At 41.5% G+C, this 19,059-nt stretch overlaps 1 protein-coding gene across 1 annotated transcript in view; it reads left to right on the forward strand.

Annotated features, from left to right (window-relative positions):
- Nucleotides 1–1,371: 1,371 nt before the first annotated feature.
- acsl6 (acyl-CoA synthetase long chain family member 6) overlaps nucleotides 1,372–19,059 on the forward strand; it is a 38,533-nt gene continuing 20,845 nt past the window's right edge. Inside the window, exons 1-3 of the mRNA XM_006785008.3 lie at nucleotides 1,372–1,808; nucleotides 14,335–14,555; nucleotides 15,831–15,945. Of these exons, the coding sequence (XP_006785071.2) occupies nucleotides 1,763–1,808; nucleotides 14,335–14,555; nucleotides 15,831–15,945 (382 nt within the window). The 5' untranslated portion in view covers nucleotides 1,372–1,762. The remainder of the gene's footprint in view (nucleotides 1,809–14,334; nucleotides 14,556–15,830; nucleotides 15,946–19,059) is intronic.

Raw genomic sequence — 19,059 nt, forward strand, 5'->3', positions numbered from 1 at the left:
CACACTATTATTAATTTCTGGATATACAAGGTACTGATAGACCTTACAGCCATTGCTTTCTGAAGGACTCATCTGAAGGATTGTTTTGCATTTAACATAAATTGCCTAAAAGGTGTAGCCATGCTTTTCCCACTGTTTTCTACACTCCCTGTTTCCTGTCTATCCAAATTTCAAATTAAAAACTTTTGACATTTATGAAAATAAATAATAGAAATACAGTTTTCATGGCTACATATTTGTACACCCCATGTTTCTGTAAGTATAATATAATTATATTCCATAATAGTATATGCTAACTTTTGATGATTTTGCAGTGATATCTTTTAGCTACTGAACTGTTTTTTCCCTTATTTTTTCCTCGTATGTTTACTTTGATCCCATTGCAAAATAAATGAACTCAATTCCAGTGGCCTCACCAAAAACTCCATTCGTCCTCCTCGTGTCGTGCAGCTGACACACCACAGGTGACGTGATTAGTTTTTACAGACCACACTGAGATTAAAAAGACATTCACAGTCTTAAATTTGATTTCATCCTCTGTTTGTGGCTCTGCTTGTTCATTCATCCACTTTGAATAAATGGACCTGGCTAATTTTTCCCTCTGAAGGCTCGCCTGCTCTTTGCCTCATCAGTGTCTTCTTCGCAGGAGGAAGAGAAAAGGAGAAGGTGGTGAGTGGCATTGCTGGGAGTGGCAGATTACTGGTCGAGAGGAGTGACCCATTTAATAAGGTCAGTCACATGATGGCAACACCATAAGCCTGTTGGTCACTCCAGTGGTGACCAGCCTGCTCACTGAGGAGTTATGTGTGAAGATAAATTAATAGCATGTAGGCCACTATGTTACCAGAGACACTTATGAGGGTTTCATTTTTAACTAAACACACAAAGAAATGGTCAAATAAAAGTAAGAGCCTCCAAAAATAAACTGTGGTGTAGTTACACATGAAGATGCTTAAGATAGCAATTCGATTATTTTAAAGAGCACGAGAAGTGCTCTCTCTCTGTCGCTCTGTCTGATCATCTCTTTGTCAGCCCTTTCTCAAGGTTACTTTAGTTCAATGGGAGTGTCTTATTTGGACCACGTGATCCTGATGCAAAGTTACTCTGTGTCAAAGCTGTGCTCAGCTGCAGGGATGGCGTGATGTACCAAATGATACCCCACTAGAAATAAATCAATATATTAAATAAATAAATAAATAAACACTGGGACAAAAAAGATACCAGCTTTGGCTGAATTTATTTAATCGGGAAATTAAAAAATGTGAATGACCGAAATGCATCATGCAGATGCAGCTTTAGACACTAGCGTAGTTATTTTGCGACAAATGAGAGAAGCAGCTGACCACTTAATGCGTATGAGCATGCAGCGAGAACGGATAGTTCATCCCCAATAACCTTGGTGTCGATCGGATCTTCCCGCACGACCTACAAGCCCCTCATATTCAGCAGGGGAGTCTGCCATTGCGCAGCAGCCAACTGGGTGAAGGTGGGAAATCCACTAAGAGCGAGGATGCTTCTATAGGGAGTCGGGGTTTATTTCCTCAGTCAACATTTTCCGTTTTTTCAGGCGAAATTTACGCTGCTGGAAATCGCCATCCCTTGCCCAGCTCCCCCACTGTGGTCTGTCTCAGTTATATTGTCAACCCCCCACCCCTCCTCCTCTCTGCCTCCTTAATCTCCCAGATTGTCGGCGACTTGCTGCAGTCGATGCTGCAGTTCTGAACCGCTCCTGCGCCGGGACAGCTGACTCAATGAGAAAGACATGCTCGCATTCGTTTTGGTCTCTGGGTCTCTCTGGATTATATTAGGTGAGTCGTGAATGCCTCTTTGTCATTTTGATTCATTTGAACGATTTAGCGTCGCTGGGCTGGAGGCCAAGAAAAAAAGCGGATGCACCTGCCGCGCAGTGGGCCGAGGCGCATTCGTGTCTCATTCATTACCGGCTTTTTTATTTTTCTGAGGCTGTGCTTGAATATTTCCGTTTTTACAGACGACACTGCAAGAAGCTTTAGTCGCGATCCATTGCTGCATTTGGCGGTTTGCCTGCACCGCAGGACGCGGGTGACATTTTTTCATTTTCTCAGGCTACACGTGTGTTAAGTCAGCCCGGGGGCAGGCGTTAGCATTTCACCGTAGCGGGCTCTAGCTCCAAGCAAGCGCAGGGCTCGGATTTCTGGTCAAGAACTCCGAGATTAACAGGCCAACATCATCGAGGGATGCATTCAGGTGGGCATTAGCTACCTCTAATCAGGTATGGAGTGGGATGGACGACTGGTTGCCATGCGGCTGGGTCCGCGCGGCTGTTCCGGGTATCAGGGTTTTAATGTAAGAGTGTGTGCTTCGTGCTTAAATCCAACTATTAAAGACAAGGCTGGAAGCTGGAAGGGGTACATTTAAGGTTGGACCGCCGCTAAGGTCGTATGACATTGTGCGTAGAACCCGGACACACGTCATTTAAACCCCCCACCCCACCCCCTGTTAGCTCACGTCTCCCAACAGCCGGCCATTCACACCCTCGCGTCTGCTGTGCGCCTCTACTTCAACCTCGCTTTCAATAATCTCATATCAAACACATCAGATGGGCAGAAAGCCGGTTTTAAAAGTCATCATTTCGCCCATGATGTCGTCCGCCATGCTTCCGTGATGGAGGATGAGGGGATGAGGAAGGATGAAGACCGATGACGCGTTTCAAGAGGCTGCCGCTGATTGGACGGAGCTGTCCATGAGCGAGCAGTGCTGAAATCCTGCGGCCTACCGGCAAACTACCGGGCACGGCGTGCTCGCTTTCACCAACACGACCCCCACCCTGGTTTTACGCACCGATTCTTAGGGGTGTTGGAGCTGAGCAGAGACACCATTGCTTGACATCCGAATAAATAATATCAAAATAAATAAAGTACTAAAAAAACATCAGTTTCGAGCAGTGATGTTAAAAACTGAGGGATTCTCATATGATGAAAGAAACTGCAAGTAGTGAAGGCTGTTTGTTTGTTTGTTTGTTTGTTTGTTTTAAAAGAATTGTGGCGGTAGATTATGTGCCAGCTCGGTAGGTTTAATGGCAAATAGGCGGAGGTTATTAATCCTCCAAAGAACAGGTCGCATCGCCAGCGACGAACATGTGGTAACAGCTGGCGTTTTGACTTAATATTCCATGTTGCAGTTATAGGTTTGAATGTGCTTTGTACGCAATCACTTGGAGTCTGCGATCCAAATTTAAAATGAAATTAATTGTTCGCTTGAAAATAAAGATCCCCTGGGAGCACTCAATGCACCTCTCACCTGTCACCACATCCCAACGCCCTGCTGCTCCTTAGAATAAATAATGCATTTTAATCAACGGCTAGTGCAGCCCTACACATGGTGTAAGCCTATTCTTTTTCCTCCCTTAATATTTAATTAAATAGATAGGGGCGGTTTCACCCCGCCCTTTGCCAAGAAACAGCCAATGGTGTTTTAGTATCCAAGCAGAGCAGCTCCTCTGTTTAACGTAACACAAGCCTTGTGCACACCAGGGGACTGCTGACTTGTAATTGGATGACTATCCAGTACATCATCGTGCTCTTTTTTTTTTTTTATTCACACTGAGAGTCTTTTGCCTCTTAAATTAGAAACTACAACATGAAGGAAGTTGCACTGTGAAAATGCTGAAATAAAATTCCTCTAATTAAAGAAGAACTGCATGACTGGGCAATATTATAAGACAAATCTTGAGGGTTAAGTAATTCCTGCTGTGCAATAATAACTGCTTGTTACTGACCACTTTCACTGAATCCTAGGAGTGAGGCGAATTCCAGGAAAGGTCATTTTATTTGGAGCGGTGGATGGAAATTTGCTAACAAGCATGACCTTAAAGTGGTGCATAGACGATATATTAAACAAATGCAACACCTTAAGTACATATCGCCGAAGACAGTAATAATAAAATTAGGCAGTCTGGGTGCTCTCAGGGCCATATGTCAGCATGGATTTTTGCTGTTTCAGCAGTCTGTGCACACTCTTCCACATATTGTGGGATGATGGGTTTAGTATTAAGTGCTGTGCAGCTGTCTGCCTCCCTCTTTCTCATTTGTTTTTTAAGTGGTGCAGTACTGTACCATACTCTAAAATGCTCCATCTTTGTTGACTGGATATTGCCTGTCATGAGCCTTAAATGAATCAACTCCCTTTCTGATTAAAGACTTTAAAAAGATTTGTGAGCATCTACAGCAAATTTTAATAATGCACAATATTAAGAGGAAGTTATTATGCATGCTGGTCAGTAAGAAAGTGTTCTTAAACAAAATAACAGCCATTTAGCTAGAACATTTTTTTAGAATATACCTATGTTTCCTCGTTCCTCTAAAACTGTACGTGTGCAAGGAGAACACTCTCTCTAAAGAGGAGTGAAGGTGGTTGTCTTTGCCTGGAGTTCACAGACTGTAAAATGAAGCTGTAAAAACACAACACTATGCATGTACACTGTGGTTAACACTTTTGCAAAAGTGTTGTTTTGTTTGTTTTTTTCATCTTTCTGGAAGAAGTTTCAGTTAAAGGGTGTAGCTCTATTTTTAAAAAATCATATATACACACACAGACACACATAGTGACTTGTTAATGATCCTACCCCTCCAGCTTGAGATCTAAAAGTCAGCTTTCCCTCTCACTTTGATAGTCAAATTAAACTGTGAGCAGCATCAGTTGATGTTTGTGTGTGTGATTTGTTTAAATGCGCACAGGTTTCTTTGCATATAGGTGGGTACGCGTGTGTGTATTGTTTGACACTATGCCAGGCCACTGAAGGAGAAGTTGAGTCTGCATGTTTAGGCAGCGAGAGCCAGAAAGAGAGACACACATACACACACACACACACACAGAGCATCAGGGAGGAGGGGTGGGTGGGTGTGGTGAGAGTGTGCAGCGTCTGTTGAGCCGAGGGTGGTGTGATACGGAAGCCAGCCAGGCTCAAACGAGGCCAAAACGCTTCTCGCTTCCCTCCTCTTGCTTGCCTCAGCTTAATCTGGCTGTTGGCACTGGCAAGGTAATCACTAGTTTGCACCGGACAATGTGATATCCGCCCGGTACCCCTTGACACACATCACCTGCACACGCACCCACCTACACAGACACACATCACACCTCACCGGCTGCCTGGCTTCCCCGACGCCTTTGTAAGTGCCGCTGACTAGACCACATCTGCTTTAACCCTTAGGTAATGCAGTTATAGTTTAGATCTGCTGCCTGCTTTGTTTGCTCTATATTTTTCTTTTTTATTACAGTGCTGCCTTTTTTTTTTTACATATTCTGTATATGTTGTATATTCCAGTCCCTTCTGCTCAGTATATCCATATTACTTATTTATTCTGCACCTTATATCTTTAAATGTTCTTGCATGAGTAATACCTGCTCTACCCCTCCTTGACTGAGATGCAGGAGGGGGGAGAAGGATCATTCTTCTGCACCGGATATTACAGCATCTCTGCAAGTATTCCTTATTGAGCGTGACAGAAAAAAGTTGTGGTTTAAGTCATGAGGTGTGGGCAGAAAGAGATATGAATGAGTGGCTAAAAGAGAGTGACTATAAGCAAGGGTAGGTGGTGTCCTGGGATGATTAAGCACTGATGAATTGTTTTTGTTTTTATTTTTTTAAAGAAAAAAAAAGAAAAGCATGAGCAAGAAGAGCGATACCGTGCACTGACGCGAGTGACACTACAAAGAGAAGGAGGGGAATTTGAAGAATAAGAGAAAGCTGAGCAGGATGTCTTTAAATAGAATACTGTAGTGAGGTTACTGCTGGTCATCTGTCTCTGTGCTAATAGGTTGTAATCTCGGCACGTTGGACTCTAATCATTGGTGATGGCCCTCGGATGGGCCGATGGGGCGGGACTTAAGGACGAAGGGTTGTGTTTCCTTCACTTTAAGCCTCAGAGGTCAAAGGAAGTTTAACTGACCCATCCACTTCCCCTGATCACTGCATAGATTGCTGTGCCCCTGCACCAAAATCTTTGCTAAGTGTAATCTTCCTGAGACAGGAAGGGAAGGAACCTCTGGGGCTGAGGTGGTACGATAAGGAGCCAACGTTTCATGCAATTTCACTAATCTAACTGGTTAAATAAAGCAGCAGAACTCCTTCGCATTTCTGTTTTCCGTCTCTATTTAAGGGAACTCTTTAAAGAAACTATGCGAGGGAGGCTGCAGTTGCGAATCTCCTTTGCTCCATGTAATTCCATGTAGTGCATATGTATGAAAAATTGTAACGTTTATTTTTGTAACCCAGCTGTTCACGCGCAGCATGTGCACTAGACGTTTTGTAACAGATACGTTGTAGTCAGTGTTATCTTCTTTCAGTTCTCTGACTGTGCACATCTGTCAGGCTTGCAGCCAAGTGTATGTCTGCTCATGTCTACTCGTTTTCTTTTTCCTCCAAGCATATTTTTTCACACTCTCTATTCAATCTGTTTTACCTCATGAATTAGGGCGCTTGCCTCACCTCCTCACTTTAGGTCAGATTGCAGGGTCGATCACTGGTACAGATCTGAAGTCCTGTGTTTTAAAAATGACATATGGTCACTTGATGGTTATTGAATCTGTTTCATATGGAAAATCCCAAGAAGTCATCAACAAAATCCTGACAAAACCAGAGAAAATAGAAGGCACATTTATATCATAAGCTCTGCAACCATTTACAGCAGTGGGACACTTTGCTCAGCTTTTTGTTATACAGTATTACCTGATTATAAAACTCAGAAACAGCTACGCTATCTCCACGACTGTTGAAAGCTCAGCCATAGCTTTACAGTATCTCAGTTGCAATAAACCCTTATCACTATTTTACTGCAGACATCTGTCCACAGACTTCCCTTGCAGTGGCTCAGGAGAATGAAGGTTTTTGCAACCTGCTAACTGTAAGATTCAAATGACAATGCTTGTCAAGCAGCCTGAGCTGTTACTTCCTTGGGTTTTTGAGGGTGCAATGTGTTTGCCATTGTACAAATTAAACAGAGAGGCCTTTGAGTTCATATGCTGATGCTGAAGGTCACTGCTGTTGCTGATGGGGTCTTTGCTGACCTGCTGTTCTCCTGTCACGACAGCTGAAGCAACACTCTTTGTAGGAGGCAGCGGGGATGAACTTAATGGCTTGAATGGGGATGTGTTTATTTGTGTATCTATATGTGTGTAAGTGTGTAGGGAGCAGGTGGTTTGGTGTTTGATTGAGGTTACCACAGGACATCCTATAGCGAAGACTTGACCCTTTATATAAAAGTATCATGCAAACCAAAGTGCACAACCTGATCTTAACTACGAAAAATTCTTTTAAAATTTAATTTTGCTACTAAGATTAAATGCTTCTGGAGCTTGTAGCTGTCAGAAGAGTGCTTCTCTTCTGCCATTTGGAAAAGTGTACCAATAATTCACCTGGAGTGAAGGATGCTGCTTGTTATCTGGATAAAAACTGAAGAAGACAGCATGTACTGAAGGAGTCTCCTGAATGATTGGCTGCCCAAGTTTATTGTATAAGGACTTGTTAGACCTCTTGCTGCCTCTCAAACCTTTTCGGTTGCTCTGTAGTCTGGTATCACTTTTAATTATCCGATATTATCATGAAAACTTACAAATAAAGTTTTTGTAGGACAGTTTTCAGCTCTAAAGATGTCCTGCTATACTTTGTTTTTATTGTCTCTTTCATATTGTGAGAAAACTGGAACTTTTTTTCAAAGTTAAACAGGAATATACAGAAAAGAGAAGCATATAATAAAGTAAGAAATAACAATGGCCAATTAAATGTTTGCATCTTTGCTTAAGGCCAATTAGATATCCGGCAGGTTGTGAGTCACCTGCAACTGTCGGGCTATTTGAGGACAAGATGACGTGGCATGAAAACATGTGTGTACTAAAGCATCCGTTGCTTTGCTTAAAGTCTGCATGAGTGGCCTCAGTAAACAGAGGCCAACAGTGGGTGTCCGTAAATGATAAGCAGATGTGGATTATTTGCAGATGTAGCCTACCCTTCTTGTTTTCAAATCCTTGCTTGACTCATCTTGCTATTAACAGTATTTTTAAACCTGCACCAGACAAAATAACCTTGATAATCTTTAAGCGCCTTCTAGTTTAAGTGGACTAAGATGGAACTGCACCTCTTTAAGCGTCAACTAGCCTGTAACTCGAGACTTTTCCTCATCGTAAGTCTTTTTAGATCTGATGTGTAGAAGAGTAAAAAGAAATCTGATAGAGAATGTTAATTTTAGATTTATGAAGTTGTATTTTTAGTAATATTCATCCACCCTCAGTGTTCCCAGTTCTGTCAAGTCTTCTTTATTGTCTCCAGATTGAGACGCGTATCTGTGTGTCTGTATTTCTGCATCAATGATCCCAAAAAGTTGATTCTGTTCATCTCGACTTAGCGTTTTTTAGTGGGAGAAGCGTTTCTTCGCTCTTCCAAGTGACTACTTTGGTCTCGGGCTACACCTACAGGCCAGTGACCACTCTTTCAATGATGAGGATGTACACATCCTGGACAGGGAGGAACGCCGGTTTGAGCAGGGAATCAAGGAGGGCTTTTAAATGAAAGGGAAAAGACCATCTCTGAATCGCAGAGTAGGCCTAAGTGTATTTCTTTCGCCATCTTACAAGGCTGTGATTGCTTATCAGTGGTCATGGCAATTTGCATATTAATGATCAAGAAACTCAACTCACAGCCCATTATTCATCACTAGGGATGGGTATCGTTTAGGTTTTATCCGATACCGGTGCCAAACCGGTACTTTTGAAATGGTGCCGGTGCTTAAACGGTGCTCAAACCGGTGCTTAAAGAATCAAGAACACAAACTTTGTCCAAAAACCCCTCATGTTCAGCTGTTTTTTTGTAAAAAGATAACAATGTTAGCCTTTTCTGCAGCTATAGGGCATATATGGTATCACTCTTGGCTGGAAGCAGTGCTTAAACAATGGAAAAAACACAAACTTTGTCCAAAAACCTCTCATGTTTAACTGTTTTCCACTTTTTCTTTGGTCATTTCAGCCTTTTTGGCCAGGGTGAAGGGAGTATCTGCCATCAAACAAGAAGACAGCCGCATGTAACTACGACGATGTTTGCTAGTTCACCTTACATGCATTAATGTAATAACGTGGTTAGCCTACTCAACGTAAATTACACACGAACAACATTAAGCTACTCAGGCAGAGAAGAACGGCTGCTGCTGCCATCATCATCCGTCATCATTTCTGCTACACTGGCAGGGCTAGGGGCCAGGACTCTACTCTTCGGGTTTTTGGGGGATGTTGCTAACTCCGGGTCCGATAACAGGCACCACACCTGCAGTAGATGTGCACGGTGTGAGGTCTCGCAGCAAGCTATCAAATACGGCGCATTTTTTGGCTTTAAAAAAACCCCGCTATGCGTCGGCAGGTGTTTCATCGGATTTGAGGTGTTACCTCCTTTGACAGTATCACAGTATCACCTTAAAGCACTTGTTGCAGGCTGCTGAGTTTGCATATTTTGCTGTGGAGTACAGCCAGACTTTTGACCCCTTCACCTTGGGCATTTTTAATCTGTAGCTCTGCTCTAAAAGAACGTACGTACCTGGGCCCGCCTACTATCCTCGGAAACCTAAAATGATTGGCTAGATTTCAAAGTGTGTGACATCTCAGGGAAAAAAAAGCACCGAAATAAAGCACCGAAATAAAGCACCGAAATGTGCACTGTTTTTCAGTCTGGTTACTACCGTTTATGTCAGAACCGGTGCCATCATGGCACCGGATACCGGTACCCATCCCTATTCATCACTGGTGCTAGTTTCAGTCATTATGCAAAAATACTGTTTAAAAAGTTGGGGAAACCTGCAGTTAGCTGAGACCGAAGAAGACGACATCTGCACAGTGATGCTTTTATAACCAGCCACTCTCTTTTCTGCCTCCTTTATTCCAGCTAGCTGCACAGTGGTGTCAGTGGGTTATGAAGTCTGTCTATATTTAGAGCAGGTCGAAAGCTGTTCCCCCTCCGCTGCCTCTCTTTGGAAACGCCGCTCCACCAATCCACTGCGACTCTTCGCTGCAGCCAAGCCACATTAGTCACAGGACACAAAACAATTCATTCGTGATACAGCCGCAGTTTGATCTAATTACTGTCTTGGCGGTCTATAAATGTTTACGGAGGTCTTCTGGACTTTGGTTTCAAAGTCTGCCAACAAGACACAACAGACACATCTCAGCCCCCCAGATGTTGTTTAACATTCATTAAATTTCAACCAGATTTGGACCAGCTTGAAACTTCCAGCCTTCATTTAAACTACAGAAGAAAGAAATCAGACTTTTTCATGATGAAATGTTTGTCTCTGTACTTTGTGATTCAGAGGTGCTGGCAGACATAAGTTTCATTTTTCTGTCTGTTTCCCACCCCCCAGTGAAGCTCAGAGTAATGCTTAACAGATATGAATGGTGTCAGTGTGCACACGTAGTTCTTAGGAAGAAGATAAATAAGAGTATTTCCCAAAATATATTCCCCTAATGGTTAATCTTTACCCAAACATAAAGAAAAACCTTCTTTCTTTTTGACGTGTAAGCATTTGTTTTAGAATTTTACCTCCATATCTAATGATTTTTAACTTTTAAAATCTTCTGTCTGTCTTGATTTTTCAATCAACTTTTACCGTTTTCACTAAGATCCAGTCTTACTGAATCCAGCTGCACACAACAGGCAGCTCAGTGGCTCTGGACATTTAATTATAGAATTAGCTCTGACAATCTAACTGCTTTAGTATCCACACAAATGCGAGCAATCAGTGCAGTGTGATTTAGAGCCATTATGAAGTGGCAGCTTTTACTTATTGTGCTAAACTTTTCCCGATAGTTGAGCCGCTTTAATTCCCCCTCATTGTTACTGGAACACACAAAAAAAGGCCAACAGAAAGAGAGAAAATATCTGAGAAGTGCGGCAGAAAAAGGAGAACTACGGACAACTGCGTTATTACAGGGCCGGTACTGTTTTCAGACACGAGAGGGATGCTGCGGTTTCTCACTTACAGGTGATAGTTTCTGTGTGAGCAGAAACTGGACTCAATTTAAAGGACTCAAGCCAAAAAAATAAAAATAAAAATGGGATGGCAGTGTCGGAAGAGATGAAGACATTGCGCAATAGGCCTGAATTAAAGCAGAGGAAGTGATGAGTACCAGCTTACTGTATCTTAACGTGCTGTCATATGTCAGTGGGGCTTTACAAATGACTGTAGCAACTGACTGGCGTTAGCATCAGGGTGTCGGTGTGTTTTTGCGGTTGTATCAACTGAAAAATGATACTGTAGGGTGAAAGTGTGGTCACGGGGTTGTAATAATATCTGTGAGCATGTATTCATATATAGCAAGACTAAAAAGGTCGAGTTTGTGATGACTTTGTGACAGTAAAGTATATCATTTAAACTTTGAGTAGCAATACAGCTGCATGCATGACCCTGGATGAGGTGCATTTTGAATTTAAGCTTCGTAAGAGAAACTTAGGAGTGCAGGAAGCAGTGCACATGTTTCTTTACGTTAACACACGCAGCACCCGTTTCTCCATCTTCCAGGCTAATCAAGCTTTAAGCAGCTGAAGACTATTTTACACTTACACACTGTCAGTTGAGGAGACTCACAACGGGTATTAGTTATTACTTTTGAAATTTTGACTCTCAGTTTTGTTTTCCGTCATCGGCCTTTTGAAATGATTGCAGCCAGCGTGACTCATCGGGTGCAACACCTACAGATGATATCTCTTTGATGGGAATTTAGCAACCCAATGGAAATGTGCATTATGCAAACACTAAGTGGATATTTGGCTGATTCACGCATTTTTTTTCTTACGTTTAAATTTGCAGAAATAGATAAAAGATTAATTGCTTCATAATCTGGACTGTATACCCTTCAGTGTAGTAGACGAGGTTTTTAAAATGCACTCTCAAGTCAGGCTATTCGGGGGATAGTGTCAGGATCATGTGGCCAGATACAATAAGCCCATTATTTACTTTTCTCCCTTTGTTTTTTTTACTATTTTGGATAAATAGAAAAAGACAGTAGTTATTTTATGTCTTCTAAACTCAGCTAATTTTTGGAAAGTTTTTAAAGCATCATGTGGGTTCGTGTGATTCCGCCTCACTTTAGTAGTTTAGTGCACAGAATAGTGGTTCCGCTCTAAAATGACAGGTGAATGAGGAAGTCAGCGTTCCCACGACCTGATGTATTTATACTTACCAGCTTCATTGTCTGTTGGTGTTTGTGTCTGTGCATGTTTGTCGGGAGAGAGACATGCATGAGAGTGAGATACAGACAGTGAGAGGAGACAGGAAGTGTCTGATTGGCTGTGAATTGTGACACTGCCCCGACAGTTCATTAGATCAGTTGGTGCTGTCTCTGACTCATGTCCCAGGGGAGGGAAGGAAACCCCCTCCCCACTCAGCACTACAGCCAGCCGCCCCCTTGGATAAATTATGTATTTCTTGATATGTGTGTGTGTGTGTGTGTGTATGACTGTGCAACTATTCCACTACGGTTTAACCGCTGTCCTTTCTAGTCATCAGTATAGATAATCTCTCCTGGCCTTCTTTTACAGTAAAAATGAGAAATGTGGGGGTGAGACCCCTCAAACACCAGCTTTTGAGTATAAACTAAGTGTTTCAGGTCATTTCGCTTCGGTTAAGGAGTAGCGAGGTCAAATATGCCCACGTATAGCCACAAAAACCTGTCATAAAGTGATGGAAACAAGTCTGAGAAATTAGTGGGAGGGATTAATTTTCTAGTTGTGTTTTAAATGTCTCAGTCTTCATCTTAGGATGAAGACTGAGACAACAACTTCACATGGTTCACATGTGAAGTTGTTAAAGAGCTTACATGATCACATCCTGAGCAAGGCTTTCTTTTCAGTGGCATGAAATGTGAACTGTTATGTGAAATATGAAAAAGTCTAGAACTAGCACTCAATAAAAATTTGTATAGCTTCATGCGTGTTTGAGAAGCTGTGATTCACAAGACCTTTATTTAATCTGAAAAATAAATACTCCTGTTTGGTTTTAGGTAACTGAATAGATATTATATAGAGATTCATTAACAAACTGGCATTTGACCTCACATTAAGCCCGAGAGTATACTTTTAATGTTCTAAAAAGACCATAGAGACATGGAGAAGACGAATAATAAGAAGAAACAAACCAAATTTTTTTTTAAAAAATTCAGATTTAGCTTCACAGCTTGACTGTGGAAGTGAAAGATTAAGTATTTTACACGTCTTTAATTTTTATGCTTATTGCTGCAGACTACTAACAGCTACCAGACAGTGGTTTTGTCTGCTTTAACCCTTCTTCCTTTTTTCCTTGAAGCGCAGACATTCTGTGTGGAAAGGGCACATGTGGGTTTCCCTCACATGCAATGAAAAAAAAAAACATAAGTGCCATCCCTTGGTTTAAAAAAAACTAAAGAATAGGCTTGCACATATTAGTATATGTAACAAGTAGATACTGCAGTCAGTGGCGGTTTATCTAGAAGCAGCGTTAACTGCTGACGTCATTATGAGGACGCAGAAGAAAGAGACTTGAGACAGAAATATGAGGTCATGTTAGTGTATTGTTTGCCTTTTTCACTAATTTATGGGTAAATTCAGGCAAGCAACAAGGATTAGTGCCCAAAAATGTGATTATCTAAAAGCAATACACCTGTCAAAGCTGATATTGATGGATGAAACAAGCAGAAGTTTTTCATTTATTAGTGAGATTTAGAATGCAATCCATTAAAAAATACAATTTATGTAGTGTCAGAATATGTGTTATTTATCAGCAGTAGTAGTAAAGCCTCTAAGTTCGTAAAAAACCTTCACTAGAACACCTGATCCAGCTTCAAGGATTGTTGATTTGTCATATAAACAAAACAATCAGTAGCACTTCATTATATGGCTCATATAATAATATATGATTCCTCTAGGATTACAGGCAATCTCATTGTGTTTTACCTAAAATTTCATGTAATTATATTTAACTGCAAATGCTTCCAGGAAGTGAAACACTACTTAAAGTTACAGTATAATTATACCCTTCCTGTGAAATACCAGAAGTTACACACTATTACGCTACTACTTACAATATAATTATTTCTTCATACTTATTTTTCTTTAATTATTACTTAATGTATTGACCAGCAAGGATTTGTAGGTAAGTATACATCATAATTTCAGCTAAATAGATTTAAATTACTTTTGATTCCAGGGGAATCGATCCCACCAAACATAGAGTAAAATATTGATTTACCCTCCTCCTTAGCAAGTAGTGTTTAAGAAAGATGAATAATGGTTTGAAAGGCGTTGTAAGAAATCGTTAGCAAAAGACTGCCTTGTCCCTTCTGCAGAGCTGAGTTCCACCCTGATGGAGAAGATGCAGGCCCAGGAGATGATGAGTGGCCTGAGGATACCGGAGATGGACGAGCTCGGTCAGTTCTTCCGCTCCCTGCCGACCTCCACGCTTGTGGGCATCGGCGCTCTGACAGCTGTGCTGGCGTACTGGTTAGCCACCAGACCCCGTCCCATCAAACCCCCCTGCAGCCTTCTGCACCAGTCTGAGGAAGTGCCGGTGAGATATTCACAGATCCATAAAAGCGTTAAGTTTTGCATTCCCAAATGCTTTCAGTAACATAGACATGTTTGGACATTCAGGCACAAGTAGTAGATATTTTTCATGTTAGTCTAGTCCTTCACAGTAAAATGGGGTCAATCAGTACTCTCTGTGGATTTTCTTTTGTTTTGTTTTAATGCACTCATGTAGGTCACCTTCAATTGTTAGCAGCCAGTGACGACACTAGGCTTTATGTCTAACAATAAAGGCTGGTATTTTAGTTTTCTTTGCCCTAGCTTATACCTGTCAGGTTATTCTAAGCATCTGAAGCTCGTTACGACAGATGGCCTTCTGATCTCCTCCTCTTCTTTTCTAATAACAGGCAGTAATGGAAACCACAGTAGTACAAATGTAAGCAAAATCAAACATCGAAAGTAGCCTTTCATGCCTTGTTACTGTAACAGTTTCCATAATATGCCAAAAACTCTCGTACTGTAGCTTTTAGCAGATGTGTGGTTTTTATTGTTTTGATTGAAACACAGTCCTTCACAAGCATACACTACGCAACTTCCTGTATTTGGGAAATAGAGAGCTAAAAGACAGAGCAACCAACAAATTCTACTTCTACTTGACTTTTAGTTAATACTGAAGCGCTATGGGGAAATTATGCCCTTAGTTTAAACCCTTTTACTGGTTTAAACTAACCACCATACCAGTGAAACCAAACACTTGGTTTTTCACTCATACTTTGCACCACAGGCCTCCGAATACCAGCCTTACCCGGCAGCATCATGTTGTAGTGTAATGTGAAACCTCGAGAGGCTTGTTTTCTCTTTTTTCATATGCATATACATATATATATATCTATACGTGACACAAGCCACAGTACAAGCATGTAGTGTACAGTGTGTCTTGAGTCCTGGCTGCCTAATCTGTTCAGTCCTTTCAGGCTAAATGACTCGTTTACAAAGTGGAATTTGCATCTACTATTGTTTTCTTTATGGGAATGAGCTCTAGTCATCCAGAATGTGTCTGCAGTCTAAACACAGAGGAAGCTTAGCAGCTCACATATTTCTATAGGCATTTGTTAGCTGACAAAAGAGATGGATTATCTCTTAGAGGAAAAGTTAGACAAATTTCTTCCTAAACTCCTCCACACTATTTGACAGTGTTTTTACAAGGGAGAAAAATTAGATCTTATACCCTCAGAATTTAGAGGGAAGAAAAAGCCATAGAAATGACTGATGGTGTTGCACTGTTTTCTTTGTCTGTCGCTCTTTCTCTGTGCATCAGCATGAAGATGGGGGTCGCAGGTCTATGATGGGTGACCCCTCCAAGCTGCTGACTCATTACCATGATGACGCCAAGACCATGTATGAGGTTTTCCAGAGAGGACTGCATATATCTGGTGGGTAGGATGTGAAGTGGAAACATTTATACACAAAGCTGGAGAGAGCTGGAGCATGCCAACTTTCCACGTTACTGGACTGGCACTTGCAGATTGGCCTTTACATAAAGGTTTTGTACTCTTAATGACCACTCAAAGTGCTTCAGACTTCAGTGTAGCCTCTGTTCCTCTAGAGTTGCTCAGCTTTTCTCATAAAGAGTCATACCTCTTTTTTTTTCATTCATGTTCTCATGTACATTTTATAAACCACACGTTTAATAACAAGTAATGCAGATGATAGAAGTGGTTAAAACATGTAATCTCACTAAATACCACTTGTAAAACTGACATGTAGCCATATTAGTGTCATTCATCCCTTTCTGTCTGTACTTGTATTTACTAATCCTATACAATTTGTAAAGTGTCTTTCAAATACCCGAAGACTCTTTAAAAAGACTATGAAGAATATGTCCATATACATTTTACAGTGTATAACATACAGTGGGGCAAAAAAGTATTTAGTCAGCCACCGATTGTGCAAGTTCCCCCACTTAAAATGATGACAGAGGTCAGTAATTTGCACCAGAGGTACACTTCAACTGTGAGAGACAGAATGTGAAAAAAAAATCCATGAATTCACATGGTAGGATTTGTAAAGAATTTATTCGTAAATCAGGGTGGAAAATAAGTATTTGGTCACCTCAAACAAGGAAAATCCCTGGCTCTCACAGACCTGTAACGTCTTCTGTAAGAAGCTTTTCTGTCCCCCACTCGTTACCTGTATGAATGGCACCTGTTTGACCTCATCATCTGTATAAAAGACACCTGTCCACAGCCTCAACCAGTCAGACTCCAAACTCCGCCATGGCCAAGACCAAAGAGCTTTCGAAGGACACCAGGAAAAGAATTGTAGACCTGCACCAGACTGGGAAGAGTGAATCTACAATAGGCAAGCAGCTTGGTGTGAAAAAATCAACTGTGGGAGCAATCATCAGAAAATGGAAGACATACAAGACCACTGATAATCTCCCTCGATCTGGGGCTCCACGCAAGATCTCATCCCGTGGGGTCAAAATGATCATGAGAACGGTGAGCAAAGATCCCAGAACCACACGGGGGGACCTGGTGAATGACCTGCAGAGAGCTGGGACCAAAGTAACAAAGGTCACCATCAGTAACACACTACAACGGCAGGGAATCAAATCCCGCAGTGCCAGACGTGTTCCGCTGCTGAAGCCAGTGCATGTCCAGGCCCGTCTGAAGTTTGCCAGAGAGCACATGGATGATACAGCAGAGGATTGGGAGAATGTCATGTGGTCAGATGAAACCAAAGTAGAACTTTTTGGTATAAACTCAACTCGTCGTGTTTGGAGGAAGAAGAATACTGAGTTGCATCCCAAGAACACCATACCTACTGTGAAGCATGGGGGTGGAAACATCATGCTATGGGGCTGTTTTTCTGCCAAGGGGACAGGACGACTGATCCGTGTTAAGGACAGAATGAATGGGGCCAAGTATCGTGAGATTTTGAGCCAAAACCTCCTTCCATCAGTGAGAACTTTGAAGATGAAACGAGGCTGGGTCTTCCAACATGACAATGATCCAAAACACACCGCCCGGGCAACAAAGGAGTGGCTCCGTAAGAAGCATTTGAAAGTCCTGGAGTGGCCTAGCCAGTCTCCAGACCTCAACCCCATAGAAAATCTGTGGCGGGAGTTGAAAGTCCGTGTTGCTCGGCGACAGCCCCAAAACATCACTGCTCTTGAGAAGATCTGCATGGAGGAATGGGCCAAAATACCAGCTACTGTGTGTGCAAATCTGGTAAAGACCTATAGTAAACGTTTGACCTCTGTTATTGCCAACAAAGGTTATGTTACAAAGTATTGAGTTGTATTTTTGTTATTGACCAAATACTTATTTTCCACCCTGATTTACGAATAAATTCTTTACAAATCCTACCATGTGAATTCATGGATTTTTTTTTCACATTCTGTCTCTCACAGTTGAAGTGTACCTCTGGTGCAAATTACTGACCTCTGTCATCATTTTAAGTGGGGGAACTTGCACAATCGGTGGCTGACTAAATACTTTTTTGCCCCACTGTAGGCTGTCATAATCTCAGATTTTCACACTGCTCAAAAAGTCTCCCTATTTATGTGTTGTTAGTATTGTGTTACTTTAAACAAAGAAATAATAAAACTAAACACGAGCCGTGACTGTAAAACGTTAATGAAAATTTAAAACCTCAAAGCAGAGCAATGAGCTCTTACAGCTCTCACAATGAAATAGATGTTTTGTTTTGGCACTGTTTTCACATTGATTACAACATAATTTTAAATTATCTAATCTTATTACAATATTAGATTTCCATTTGCCCAATATACAAAACCTGGTTTGGGGTTTTAGCTTTCCAGAGACCCTGATGAAATAAACATCTGTAGCATACTACAGTACAACATAAAGCAGCTATAAATGTAAGAATGGAAATACAGTTATCTGATCTGAACTCAAACCGTTTTTCAGCTGCCAGACTTGCAGTAAAAATTTCCCACACATGCGAACACACAGAGGTGTGATACAGACAGCACGGTGTGACAATGCAGTGGTCTGATTGTAAAACCTCCAATCATAGTGTTTCTCTGCTACTGGAGATAAAATGAATCTTGTGGTTGCCAAGGTGATGGCTAGCGTTGCTAACGGTAACAGTGTCAGGGCTCATGGCCAGCAAGTTTAAGACACATAATTGAGTGACTCACAATGCAGAGATATTGCTCAAACCACACCTGCCCCACACTTGTCAGAGTGGGCTCTTCGATAATTGGCCAGATCGTACAGCCACAAGAAAATGACATCAGTTGGTCTGAAGTAGAAATGAATGGTTTTAGTCAGTTTGTCTAAGGCAGTGATAGTCAAGCAGTCTGTGTATTTCACAACTATTTCAGAGATTAGAGACTTAGATCGATTTTATTTCGAACATGCAAATATAACTGAAATAACAAGAGAAAAAAAGCAAAAAACAAAACTTAAAAATCATCAAGTTTTCATGTATATATCTATGTCTACAGAATGCCTGTGCTCGAAATTATTTCTGCATAAGAAAGGGTTATTTTCACCTTGGTGTGAGCCTGAGGTGTT

Source organism: Neolamprologus brichardi, chromosome 10 (genome assembly GCF_056152115.1).
Source record: "Neolamprologus brichardi isolate AB-2024 chromosome 10, ASM5615211v1, whole genome shotgun sequence".
Classification (NCBI taxonomy): domain Eukaryota; kingdom Metazoa; phylum Chordata; class Actinopteri; order Cichliformes; family Cichlidae; genus Neolamprologus; species Neolamprologus brichardi.